General features: G+C 54.6%; 2 protein-coding genes across 15 annotated transcripts in view; one reads left to right on the top strand and one right to left on the bottom strand.

The window, feature by feature from the left end:
- Window positions 1–2,005: 2,005 nt before the first annotated feature.
- ACBD4 (acyl-CoA binding domain containing 4) lies at window positions 2,006–8,253 on the bottom strand. Of its 11 annotated transcripts, none has more exons than XM_016139795.2 (10): window positions 8,143–8,252; window positions 7,670–7,792; window positions 7,297–7,417; window positions 7,142–7,226; window positions 6,764–6,884; window positions 6,435–6,521; window positions 6,061–6,131; window positions 5,894–5,972; window positions 5,144–5,283; window positions 2,006–2,753 (listed from the first exon to the last, which is right to left on the bottom strand). In XM_016139795.2, exons 2-10 carry the CDS (start codon window positions 7,755–7,757, stop codon window positions 2,628–2,630), a joined length of 918 nt encoding a protein of 305 aa, XP_015995281.1. In that variant the 5' UTR covers window positions 7,758–7,792; window positions 8,143–8,252; the 3' UTR covers window positions 2,006–2,627. The 11 variants fall into 11 exon arrangements, with proteins under 11 accessions (XP_015995281.1, XP_036079516.1, XP_015995279.1 ...); XM_036223623.1 differs by having other exon boundaries at window positions 2,006–4,614; window positions 7,664–7,792; window positions 8,143–8,251; XM_016139793.2 differs by having other exon boundaries at window positions 7,664–7,792; window positions 8,143–8,251.
- Window positions 2,645–12,660, top strand: part of PLCD3 (phospholipase C delta 3) — a 29,484-nt gene continuing 19,468 nt past the window's right edge. For 2 of the 4 annotated variants that reach the window (XM_036223617.1, XM_036223616.1), the window contains exon 1: window positions 8,296–9,377. In XM_036223617.1, the coding sequence (XP_036079510.1) occupies window positions 9,212–9,377 (166 nt within the window). In that variant the 5' untranslated portion in view covers window positions 8,296–9,211. The other 2 variants (XM_016139784.2, XM_016139779.2) reach the window with 2 other exon arrangements.

Raw genomic sequence — 12,660 nt, 5'->3', positions numbered from 1 at the left:
TTAGGCCTTATTTCTTAATTCAGCAAAGATTTCTTTAGGGGGCCCAGTGACCAGTACAGTGTCATCCTTGCTGCTCATGGACTGTGTGGAGAGGCCATGAAACCACAGTGAGCCAAAGTGGCAAGTGACAAAAACACAGGAGCTTGTGAGTCAAGCTGCTTAGGAGTTAGGAATTGCGGATGGATTTCATGGGGAGGTGACTTCTTGGCTGCCTCTGAAGGATGAAGCTTTTTCAGGCAGAATGGCATGAAGAAGGCCATTCTATGAAGAGCAAGCATCACTTGTCAGGGAACTCAAGTGGTTCTGTGGGGAAATGGTGACGGCATGCCCAAAGAGAGAGGCAAGCAAGAGTGAGTGCCTCTGGGGCACACAGCCAGATGTTTTGAAATTGGCCATTGCAGCCTGTTTCCCCTAGGCTTCCAAGAACTCAGGTGCATCTGAAAAACCTGCCCTCTAGCTGCTTTATCAGTCATGCAAGAGGCTCCCTGGGAGCTAGAGCTGCCCCCTCACCCTGGGAGTCAGAGACCTCCAATTTGTTACCACATTTTCAGACTCTAGAGGACTCTTGGGTACCCTCAACTGGGAATTAGAAGGTATAGCTGAGCCCAGCCTCAGTTTACTGGACAGGGCTCAGCTGTATGGGCTGATTTGTCATATTGGGGGAGGGGTGGCCAGACTAATAGGTTGTGGAATCCTAGAATTCTATCAAACAGGAGGCCAGGGACCTTACTATTAGCCGAGTTTTAACCCTTTGTCAGGCATTTTGCATTTGTGGTCTTTTAAACCCCTGGACTGCCTTATGACGAAAAGATCATCATCCTTATTTGGTAAACAAGGCAACCCAGACTGAGAGCAGTTATAAATCTTGCCCAAGTCACATAGCTAGTGTGTACAAGCGGTGGAGCTGGCTTCTGTCCCACACCTGCATCCCAGCACCGATTTTGACCCGCTCCCACTGTCCCACTATTGTCCATCTTTAATTCAGGGGTTTATTCAGCACCTCTGTAATCCTGGGCTGGACTGTGGAACAGCAAGGCCCGTGTGTCGGTCTTGACGGACACCACCTTGAGAAAAGGACTGACAGTGAAAGAATGACCATGGCTTCCAGTGGAGTGAGTGATGGCCAAGCCTGGGAAAGTGGTCAACACCAGGAGTTGACCAAGGTAACTCAGGAGTTTAAGGGTTTCCAAGGAGGGGCCTTCAGAACTGCCTCTATCTTACCCAGGGGCATAAAGGGCCTGGGACCCAAGTGGTGGCAGCTGTGAGGGCCTCGAGGCTGCTGCAAGACTCCAAGGTGGGGACTCTGACTGGTGGCCTCTGAGGTGCTCAGAGTGGTGGGTTCCCCACAGAATACAGGATCTTGGCTAGAGCCAAGGCGGCCAGGACAATGGGGCAAAAGCTGCCAGGAGGTGAGAAAAATAAGTTCAGAGCCTGAGAAGCCAACAGCAACTAGTGGCACCCTGAGGGCAGTGCCCACGAGGGTGTTCTGTCCACCCCGAAGGGGCCTTCTTGTGCAGGGTCCCGTCCCTACTCCTAAGGGCAGGGCGAGGACAAGGCTCTCAAATGGTCTCGGCTTTCCAGAAAGTTTCTAGAAAGTCATGGGGAGGGGGCGCCGTGTGCGAGCAGTTGAAGGAAAAGGGGGTAATGGGCACTTCCGAGTCTGGTGTGTCAGGACCCCGAGCCTACGGCCAGCGAGTGGAGCAGGAAGCAGCAGCACTAATCTTCGAGCTAGGTCCAAGCCCCTCTGGGCCCTCCTACCGGGGGAACCAGGCAGGGCCAAGCCCTTGGCCATGGTCCCCAGGCAGCAGGCGTGGCCGGCAAACCCATCTCCTGGGCGCCCCCGCCCTCCGCTTCTCTGAAGACCCCGGCCTCTGTGTTCATTCACTTGCCCCCCGAAAGAGACAACATCCTCAGAAACCACCCGCGGGCCTCGCTGGGCCGTCCACAGGAACGTGCAGGGGTGGGGGTGGGGTGCCGGAAAGGTACTTGCCTTGCGCACCCCAGATCAGCTTTCCGCCTCACTTTGTAGACGGCAAAAGATTAAAGTTTTATTTTATTTAGTGAAACAGTCACTTGTCAGTGAATCTTCAGTGAAGACATCCTGAGTGTGTGTTGAGGGAGGAATGCCAGCAAACGGAGCTCACGCCCCTCCCGCGGGGCCTGTACTCTCAGCCTTCCCCCAACTCGGCTAGTCTCCTGGCCTACCTCCCTCGCAGCCAACCAATCCCAGGCCCCAGCCAAGTCCCAACTTGCCCCAGAGCTAAGCCTCGAAGGGGAGAGGCTGGAGTGGGAGAGGAATCAGGTGACCCAGAGGGGTGGGGAGGGCAGAGGCTGAGACCCGACAGCCCCGCCCCCAGTCACTGACCAACCCAGAACCCGGGACTTGCACCACAAAAGCTGCCTCCCAAGGAAGCCTGTGTGGGGGTGGGGAGAAGCGTCCCTGTGAAGCTGTAGGGAAGGGTGGGGTCTTATCCGGCCCCATTAGGGGAGGGGTGCCAAGGCAAACACTAGGGGTGGGGGTGGAGTTGAATTAATGCCGTTCTCCTAAACCCTAGGAAGGCTCAGGGCACAGCAAGACAGGGGCTCATCGCCTCTTCTGTTCTCCGCAGAGACTCCTCCCTTGAGAGTCACCTCTTCTGGGTCCGAAACTGTCTGAAGAGCCACTGGACAATGAAGGGCCACAGGAGGAAGAAGAGCAGCGTGGGACCTGAGAACCTGAAGGGCCAAGGCCGAGCACTGGCCTGAGGCCTCTGCTGCCAAGAAGGAGGGAGTGAGTCAGGGGCCCGCCGAGGCCTCAGCACAAATAGCACCCTCCTTAGGAAGCTGCCCCAGAACTCAGTGGGAGCTTCTTCTCAGAGATTTGGGGGTCTGGGGCAGAGAATGGCCTACTCCCATATCTGCACCACTAGAAGGGGAAGGGCACCTGGGGTCCCTAGTGTGTCCCTGGCAGATGGGTGAGCTCCAGCTCCCTCTCACATCCTCCTCACAGGGCCATTCAAGGTGCCAAGAGAGCTGGAAGCTGGAGAGACCACAGGCTGTCTCTTCTGGGCCACAAAGCAATAACCCTGTTGGTGTGGCCTGAAGACACCCCATATTATAAAGGATGTGCCACATATTTTACAGGGCCCAGGTTGTTCAGATATTAATTTCTAAATATTTTCTGCTAAAAGGAGCCAGGGCTCCTTGAAAAAGTGAGTGATCCCAGGTCTGGAGCAGGGAAGGTAGACATGAACGTGGGACATCTTGTGCCAGAAAGCAAGAAGGCTTTTAAAGATTAATGAGGTCTGTTATAAGAACATAGGACCCAGCTTGAAGGGGTCTCCATGATAAAAGTTGTGATAATCTCAGCATCAAAGAGAATGACTGTAGTTGATTGAAATAATCTCTAAAATCCATGAGTCCGTAATGATGCTCAAAAAAAGAGAAAGTTGGAAATTTGTCACTGTTGAAGTGGCTGTCAAATCAACTTATTTTAAAAAGAAAATTAAAGAGAATTAAGCAGTTATTCTGCCTTTTCATAAGGCATTGTATTTCAGAGAAATCCTAGATGGTCAAGGAAACTACAGAAAAATAACAGCTAATAAATGCTAAAGGAATAATAGAATTTAAAAGTCAAATTTTTGTAATCACTAAATTATTGATCCAGGCAAGGATTATCAATTGTTATCAAAATCCATTCAGGAAATGGTCTAGACAGGGTACGAGGCATTCCCTGGCTGCAGGAGGAAAACATGACTTTATGATAGTGAGACCTGACTGTCACCCCTTTATCTATGCTAGTGGTCCATGTAAGAATAATGGTGGGACATCCAGATATGTGCCCCATTATGTGAAGGACATCACCTCTGATGAAATCTGGTCATGTAAAACTAGCCACCATGATATAGATACACCCAAAAAGTGGAACATTTCTACAGGACCACTGGCCCACCTCTGTAGCAAGGAAAAGCAGCAGGGCTGAATTAAAAGTCTTAAAAGGAGAGAGAAACCAGATGCAGCATGTGCTCCTGAGATGGACAGACAGCCTCTGGAAAAGGCAATTTAGGGACAACTGGAGAGATTTGAATTTGTATTGGCTATTTGATGATATGAAGGAATTAATATATGTGATAAAATTAGGTAGTAGAATGTTCTAATTTTTAGAGATGCAAATCTAAGTATCTCAGGGTAGAAATCTTTGAAATCCTAAGCATATAAAATTAGTAAAAAGTAAACAAATAAAGCCTGGGGGGTGGGGGTTTGACATGTTAGCCACTGTGGATGTGAAGAAATTCCTGCTACTGATTGACACTATGCCAACGGGGTTAGGGGTCACCTAAGTGACTCCCCCACATCCAGCAACTCAGCCCTCGCCTGCCTCCACAACCCCAGGCCTCTCAACAGATCCTCTCAAGAGTTAATGGTAGGTGCCAGCTTTGCGGGGAGATAGACCTAGGGCCACTCCCAGCTCTAAGAACAGTGAACTCCATTGCAGACCTTCGTGTGTGTTGGGCACCGGGGAGGTACCTACATGCAGTATCTGTCTCATCTAATCCTCACAGCAGCTCTGAGGTTCTTCCAGGCTGTATGCCCTCAGGTAAGTTACTCAACCTCTCAGAGCCTTAGTTTCTTTATCTGTAAAGGGGAAAGGAAAACCTATTTCATAGGGTGGTTGTGTGGATTAAATGAGATAATGCGACTAACATGTCATGCACACAGCTGAGGCTCTAGAAATGGCAGAAGCTGAGGTGTAAGGTGCAAGCAGATCTAGGAATCGAGGGGAGTGAGGGCTGAATTGTTTGGGGGGAAACTCTAAATCTGGGAACAGAAGTCCTAACTGAGGGACAACAGGAACACCCAGCCCTAATGCTAAGAACAGACACATCCTGGCCCTTCCAACTGTTGGAATTAATTTTCCCGCCCAGTGTCTTCAGGCAAAGAGCAGGAAAAGAGGGCCCTTCCCACTCTCCCTTCCAGGGTAGAAGTACTTCAGATCCCCTGACTTCCCTGCTTCCGTTGTGAGTCACACCATTCCCTTGAGGAGGCAAGGGTATAGGCAAGTAGAGACATGGGGACAAAGACAGATGTGGATAGAGGAAGAGCTCAGAATAGAGATCCTCAAGAGTTCTGCCCCAATCTTGCTCTGGTTCTTGGAGGGGCTCACCTGCTTGGGGGGGCCAGGCATGCTCTCCAGGCTTTTCAGTCTCCCCTGAACATCTCTCATATTCTCTTGCAGTGCTTGAATTGTCCCCACCAGCCACATGTCCAATTCCTGGGATGCCAGCAGGCTGCCCTTCAACCCCTCTGCAGAGAACAACATACAGGGAGGTGGACTCGAGGCAGCTTAGCTAGGGGCAGGGTGGTGGCAGGCTGAGACAGATCCAGGGAAGAATAAGAGTAGGGCACAATCCCTGTACCAACTCCGACTCTTGTATATCCACGTGACTGAGAAACAGGCTACCGGGAGTTTGAATCCCAGTGCTGCCACTAGCTGTTGACTTTGAGCACGTCAGTAATTTCTCTGAGCCTCATTTCATCATCTGAAAACTAGAGGAAGATATTCTCTCCCTCACAGGGCTGAGTGCTCAAAGGCATGAAGGAGATAATATTTTTTTGTAAGTACCGCTATAGGACATGGAACACTGGAAGTTCTAGAAGAGGATAGGGCAGAACTCATTGTTGTCCTTTTCGAGTCCTAAATGGGAAGCCCAGAGAGAGAGGATGACTCCCAAGGCCATACAGCTGTAGCCACATGGAGGGCTAGCACTCCCACCCCAGATGCCCTTCTTCAGCACCTGGTGGCTCCTCATGGCTCTCAGGGAGAGGAGGCCGAGCAAGGACTTCAGGGGAAAGCCCGGGGCACCAGAACCATAGAGAAGGGCAGAAGGGGGAGAAGGGTCAGGCAGTGACTCACCTTTCCCTGTGAGGGACACAGGGTTGTTTCTTGTATCCTGCTCTCCTCCAGAGGCACCTGTCTGCTTTCCCCAAACCTGCTGAAATGAGTTGCAAAGTCAAGGGGGACAGTGGGAGCAGCCAGGACACAGTGGGGTAGGGAAGGGAAGGTATAAAGGGTTGTCTCACCAGCTCAGGCTCCAGCTGCTCCAGGGAATCACAGAAAACTTCAGAGTCCAGGTCCCTGAGTGGCTGGGACTCTGGGGACAAGTAGGTAGGTTAATGACAAGACGAAGGCTATGGAGCAAGGGGTGTGCAACTGGGCAGAGGCACCTGTTCAGGGGACAGTATAGATACTGCCATTAGAGACACAGTTGGGTCCCAGAAGTGAGGCCCTGGAACAGGAATCCCAGAACTTTCCTCCTGGCTTCCCCTGGAGCCCAGGAGTTCTCTGTGGGCATGAGGTGTGAAAGGCACAGCATGCATCTAGGCTTCTCACCTCCCACCTGGAGGTCCCTCTGCCCCTGGGTTTGGCCCTCTGTCCCTCCTGCCCAGGCACTGACCTGGGCTTGGGGGTGCTGGTTCCTTGGGGAGGCAGGGAGGCTCTGGGGCAGCCCCAGCATCTCCATTCAGTACCTGTTCGTTCCAGTCTGCAGAGACATGGTGCCCAAGGGTGGGGCTAGGGAAAGGCTGGTGCCCCACAGTGAGATCAGGCCTCTGCTCCCATTAACCACAGACTCTACCTGAGACCCACTCCAACAGGGGCGCTGGTTGGTGTCCTTACAGGGACATCATCTAGAGCCTTATGCCCCCCTCTAACTGAGCAACCCCCTCAGCCTGGACCTAAGACAGTTCACTCAGCACTTGCAGAGCTTTGCCGTGGGGGCCTGACCTGTGACCCTTCTCAGGAAGGTTTCTGGAGGCCTTGGCATGTCAGGGATCAGCCGGTACAGGGGCTCAAAGTAACCAAATATGTCATCTGCCACTTCACCCAGTGGCACTGTGTCAATCACCTGTAGGAGATAAGGTTTATTGACCAGCTGGTCCCTCCCTCCCCTGCCCTCCTATCCCTTTGAGCTGTTTCTGCTCACACCCTCCACCTTGTACCCAATCAGAGACCAGAGACGGGGGTGGGGGGTACAGCATGAGGTGGTAATTCTCATGGGGTATCAATATGCAAGAAGCATAATGGGGGACAGCACTAGAACGGTGGGAAGCAGGCCACCTGGCTGGAAGCCTGGGGACAGAGGAGCCAACAGCCTCTCCCTACCTTCTGTGCCACCACCTTCATCTCAGTGATGTAGGCGGACATGGCCTCCTCCCTGCTCATCTTGCCCAGGCTGTTCCAGGCATCCCTGGGGGACAGAGGGCTGTGAGAGGCTGATTGATAGCTGAGGCTTGTTTGCCCATCTGTGGGGAGCTCACCACTTATATCGTCCAATGGGGTCCCAGAACCCAGGCCGGGGGGCCAGGCAAGGCCCCATGGTAGCCTGCTTGTAGTAGCTGTAGAATCGCAGCATCTCTTCATAGGAGGGGCGGTAATAGCCTGCGCAGGAAGTTGGGAAGTGGAGGGCAGAGCATCACTCCCAGGGCCAAGAGGATAGAAGTAGGGGGAGAACCACCCCGTGGAGAGGGCAGAGATGGTGAGGGGTCTACCCAGGGGCAGGAGGCAAAGGGGACCCCCAGGACAGCCCAGGCAGGGACTTGTCTGCAAAAACTCACTGGATCAGGGCCTCCTAGGATATAGACCCCAGTCATCTTGACCCCCAAATGCAGGTCCCCATGCCCTCACCCTTACTGTTCTTAGGCAGGTTTTGAATGACTCTGACTGCGGCCTGGAACTGTTCCTGGCAGTTCGGTTCTGGGCTTTCATTCTTGGTACCCATCCCCAGCTGCTTCAAGGCCCTACTTTAGAACGACTCTGCAAGAACAAGCCTCCGTGTGAGCAGGCCTTCAGCATGACCCTGGCACACACCTCCTAAGTTACTGATCCACTTCCCAGAGAGGCAAACTAAGCTTTTCAGACGCCTGAATGAGATGCCTGGGAAGGCCAGAAGCTGTGGCTGAGAAGACTCTTTTTCCTACCCAAAGGCAGCGTAGGCGAGTCCGGGGTGCGTGGAGAGGACCTCCATGGGTGAGTGGAGAGGCAAGTGGCAAGGGGTCGCAATGCCCCTCCAGATACACATCTCCAACTTCTAAAAAGGCGAGTGGGCGAACAGTCTCACACCCTGGTCCCCGCACCCCGGCGCGGCCCAGCTTCCCGTCACTCACCCCGCAGAGCCTACTCCCCGGGACACCAGGGTCCTCTCTCGCCATCAGCTGGAGGCTTCCTACTGACCTCCCGGCCGAATAGGGACGCGGAGTGAGGGGGAAATTTCAAACCAATGAGAAATCCCGTTTCAGATTCGGCTTCTATTTCCAGCCACTCAACGCGGCTCTTTCATGATTATGCAAATAGTTTGGCTGTGCCTCTCCCAATCAAGCAGGGCCAATCCGCGGGTCGCCTCCCCAGTCCCGGACTGCTAGAGGCGGGCGGAAGCGCCTCCTGGTGGACACGGTGAAATGACACGAAGTCCTCGCGCCTCCTGGTGGAAATCCGCATCTGTCAGCTGAACCCAAGTCCTCTTACCAGCCATTGTAGATAAAAAAGGGAGTCATACCCTGGGGTCAGGAGTTCTGGAGGAGGGGCAACGGAGCTGAGTTTTAGAAGCCTTAAGAATAAGCCAGGGGGGAAATGAGGAAAGTCATTCCTGGAGGAAGAAATTGGGGTATCAAAAGTGCAAAGACTTACTTGATATTCAGAAAGAACATTCAGAGAGGTGTGGGAACACAAACCAGCATACAGAACCTCTGGGTCGGGGGTATTGGAGAATGGGATAGAGTCTGGAGCAAGTATATGGCAAATCTAGGTCCTAAGAAACTGAGCTTTCTCTTTGAAATGTCACGCTCTTGGCCGCCGCCAAGTGGCTGTGTGCGCCCAGCTCTCGGAGCCTCCACCTAGGGTACTTAACCGCAGACAATGCAAATGTGCGTGCACACGCAGTCACTTGTCCATCCCGCCCTTCATGCACAAATACGCAGGTGGCTTCACATGTAGTAAGTGTGCACATGACACCAGAACCCGCACTCGCCCCACGGGTTGATGTCACTGGCATCTATGCAGCTTGCGGCAGCCGTCCCAGATTGCACAAGCGCCTGGCTAGGGTGCCAACTCGTCCAAGCCTCGAACCCCAGAATCCAATTCTGTCAGCGACTCTAGACTGAGCGCCACCCCATCTTCTCCAGAGACTTTTACCACTGAGGGGTCGGCAACCAGCCAAGCGCCGAGAGGGTTAATCCTATGATGTCACAGCCGGAGCCTTTCTTACCCCCACCCACCACTTCCCGCTCCCCACCCCTCCGGTTCGGGCTACTCTGCCACCTGGCTCAGCTCCCAGGGTCCTTGACCCAGGATGAGCTGCCCTGCACGCCCGGTTCCCTGTCTGGCTCCCTTCTGAGGCCTCAAGGTGGGACCGGAGAAGGGGAGGGCGGGTCCTGAGTTCACATTTGAGTCAGGGTCCAGGGGAAAGGTGTGCGTGCCGAGGGCAGCCCTTGCCCCCTCCGGTGCCCCCAGTAGAGGTTCAGGTCGCGAATGAGGCCGGGATCCGAGGACTGCTGGATGAATGGGGACTCATGAGCAGGGGGCGACGCCGAGACTTGGTGGGGGAGGACGGCGTGGAGCCGACTCCTCTCCATACCTCGGGGAAGGCCCAACTCCCCGTCTGGAGCCACAGTCCCCTCTCGGCTGCCGCCTCACGCCTGCCCCGCGCTATCCTCAGCCCCGCCTCTCCTCCCTGTCCCTCCTTTCCTTTACCTCGTCCCTCCCTCTCGCCCTCCTCCCGACACCTCCTCCTCCCGACTCCCTCCTGGCGCCGCTAAGTTTCTTCGCTTACGACCGCGCGCTGAGCTGGGGCCGGGCCGGAGCGGCACCCCCGCTGCCCTGTCCCAGCGCACAGACCCCAGGCCCGGCCCCAGCCCTGCGGAACCATGCTGTGCGGCCGCTGGACGTGTCGCCGCCGCCGCCGGCGTGAGGAGCCTCCGATGCCGGCCCAGGTCGCAGCTGCCGTCGCGCTCCCGCCGCAGCCCGCACCCCAGGACGGCGGCAGCAAGAGGCCCGGGTTGCGGGCGCTGAAGAAGATGGGTCAGTGACCAGCGGTGGCGGTTCGGGTGGGCGCCGACTGTCCCCACCGCGCAACTTGGGAGGGCCGGGGTGTTCCGGTGAGCCGTTCTTGCGTTTCCCAGGCTTCGTGGAGTTGTGGGGAGTATGGCGAGGTACGGAATGTCAGCACCATTCCAAATGGGGGTCGCACCTGCGGTCACCCGAGGTCCCCGGCTCGAGCCAGGCGCCCAGGATAGCCTTTGTTTCCCACCAGGAGGCGCCCACAGGGCGAGGGATGCGGATTGGGGTCCCTGAGGGCCTGGGAGAGTGAAGTGGGAGACAAGCTTGGGGCATCCTCCGCCTTCCCATCACCCTGGGCCTTCTAGGGTCTGCAAGCGCCACAGGGCATCCCTGGTTCTTGGCTGTCCTTAAGAGGGCAGGAGAGCTGAAGAAGAGGCTAGCCCTCTTAAACCAGCCCTCCGACCCAGCAGCCCCCGAGGGGTTGCTGCAGCAACAGGGCACTGATAGGACTAGTCTAACTGGTGAGAATACTGTCCTTGGTATCAGAAAACCATCACGGATTGGGGGTAAGTCCCTGGGGCAGGGAGGGTAGTAACTGTGGCTTATTAAGCATCTCTCTGGACAGGTGGCACTGGGTAGTTACATATGGGGTATCATTCAGGTGGATGATACAATCCCCATTTCACAGATGAGGAAACTGACTCAGAGAAGTCACGGAATTTACTTATGACCACACAGCTAGTAAAAGGCAAAGGTTGGCATGCAGGCTGTGCGCCATAACACTGCTGCTGGGACCCTCAGAGTCTGGGCAAAATGAGACTGACTGGGTGGTTGAGTGGCTTGAAAGAGAAGAGTCGTATATGTGTAAATACCATGAAGCTGCTGTTGGTAGAATAGTTAACGATGGAGAGGTCAGTGTGGGGCTGAGGGAACAGACGGCCAGGGTGGCCCAGGAGACCTATGTGAATCTTGGAGCAGCATTCAGGGGTACCAAATGCCAGTCTTGTCTTTTCTTTACCACTGTCCCCCTCCTTGTTCTTACTTCCACCTCTCACGCATTTAACCTGAATTTATTGAACACTGACTATGTTCTCAGCACCGTGCCTGGCACTCTCTTGATGGAGACATGACATGATCTCTGCCCTACCCTCCATCAGTCATGTATGCATATAACAAACATTCACTGAGTGTCGATAGTATGCTTTGCCCTGGGGATTCACTAATGAATAGACAGACACAGTCCTGGTCCTTAGGGAGCTGAGAATCAGGAAGGAGGTCAGACAATGAAGCAAAGAAACAAGACTAGGAAGGGAAGGAGCAAGTGAGATTCTGGGGAGCCAGTGAGGAGCCTGGCTACACCCTAGAGCCAGAGACCAGAATGAGGCAAAGGGGTCTAGGGAGATCAAGGCCTCTCCCTAGAGTTAAGGACTTTCCCTGAAGGGCAGGAAGATGTTGGCAGGAGTTGTGCCGAGTAGGGGTGGGTTGGACAAAGGCAGGGGTGAAACAGGAAGACCATAGGAGGGAGGCTGAGAGGTCTGTTGGGCAAACTATGATGGGTCTCAGACAGACTTGGGCTGGTATAGCCAAGTCGGATTCCAGAACCACCTACGATGTAGACCAGGCTGGATACTGCAGTCAGCAGCATCAGAAAGGTGTCTCTGGTGGGCAGCAGTATCATTCTCTGGGTTAAGAAGTAGTGGTGGTTTGCGGAGAAGAGGAGGGCCATGGGATGTTGAGATGCCACTGAGACCTAATGGCTAGTATTGGGCCAGAGAAGCAGCCTTGGGAGTCAGCCGCTGACATGGGTTCTGGATGGCGTGGGAGGGCAGAGGTGATGCCCTACACGCCTGTCTGTTTCTTCATTCCACACACGTTGGCTCAGCCCCATCAATGTGCTAGGGCACTGTGCCAGGGTCCGGGGCTACAGAGATGAATAACACAGCACCTTGCCTTCGGGGAAGGAGCACAGTGAGGTGGCCGGAGACATTTGTAGACAAATAATTACAGCTGAGCCCAAGCTGAGTAAGGCTACCCAGGAGCTCCAGGCACTCTGTCACAGTGACAAAGTCAGGAGCTATGTGGGTGTCAGAATGTCACCCTCTCCCCCGCCACTGTCCCATCATGCTGTGTAACTGCCAAGAGAGGAATGTCCAGTGTGTGGGGAATGCCCGTTCCCCAGGCCTCACTGAGTCCAGGGAGGACGGAGATGAAACCCAGGTGGCCTAGGGCCCAGCCACTCAGGCCATCAACAGCAAGGCCTAGGCCCACCACCAGAGTAGCTTCCAGCACCACTGTGGTCACAGCTCCTCCTGTGCCAACCTTCGTAGCCATCCAGCCCTGTCATGGCCATGGCCACACCCCTTAGGCTAACAGAACAGATTTTATTGTAGATCAGGTCAAAGGAGAGACTAGGGTGGAGAGTGGCTCAGAGGTCAAAGGGGCCTTTCGGGCCATGGGGTGGAAGATGGAACGGAATGAGGAGGAGGAGGAAGGAGGAGGAGGAGGGAGGAACGGCGCCCCACGCTGAGTGGGAGTCATTTGTAGAGCCTGAGATCTCTCTCCTGTCCCTGCCCTGGACTGGCTGTGGGCTTGGCCTGGCCCCAGGAAGCCAAGGAATAGTTGAAGAGTGA

This window comes from Rousettus aegyptiacus, unplaced genomic scaffold (assembly GCF_014176215.1).
Source record: "Rousettus aegyptiacus isolate mRouAeg1 unplaced genomic scaffold, mRouAeg1.p scaffold_m13_p_6, whole genome shotgun sequence".
NCBI classification, from domain to species: Eukaryota; Metazoa; Chordata; class Mammalia; order Chiroptera; family Pteropodidae; genus Rousettus; species Rousettus aegyptiacus.
This window is presented reverse-complemented; position numbering and strand designations above follow the sequence as displayed.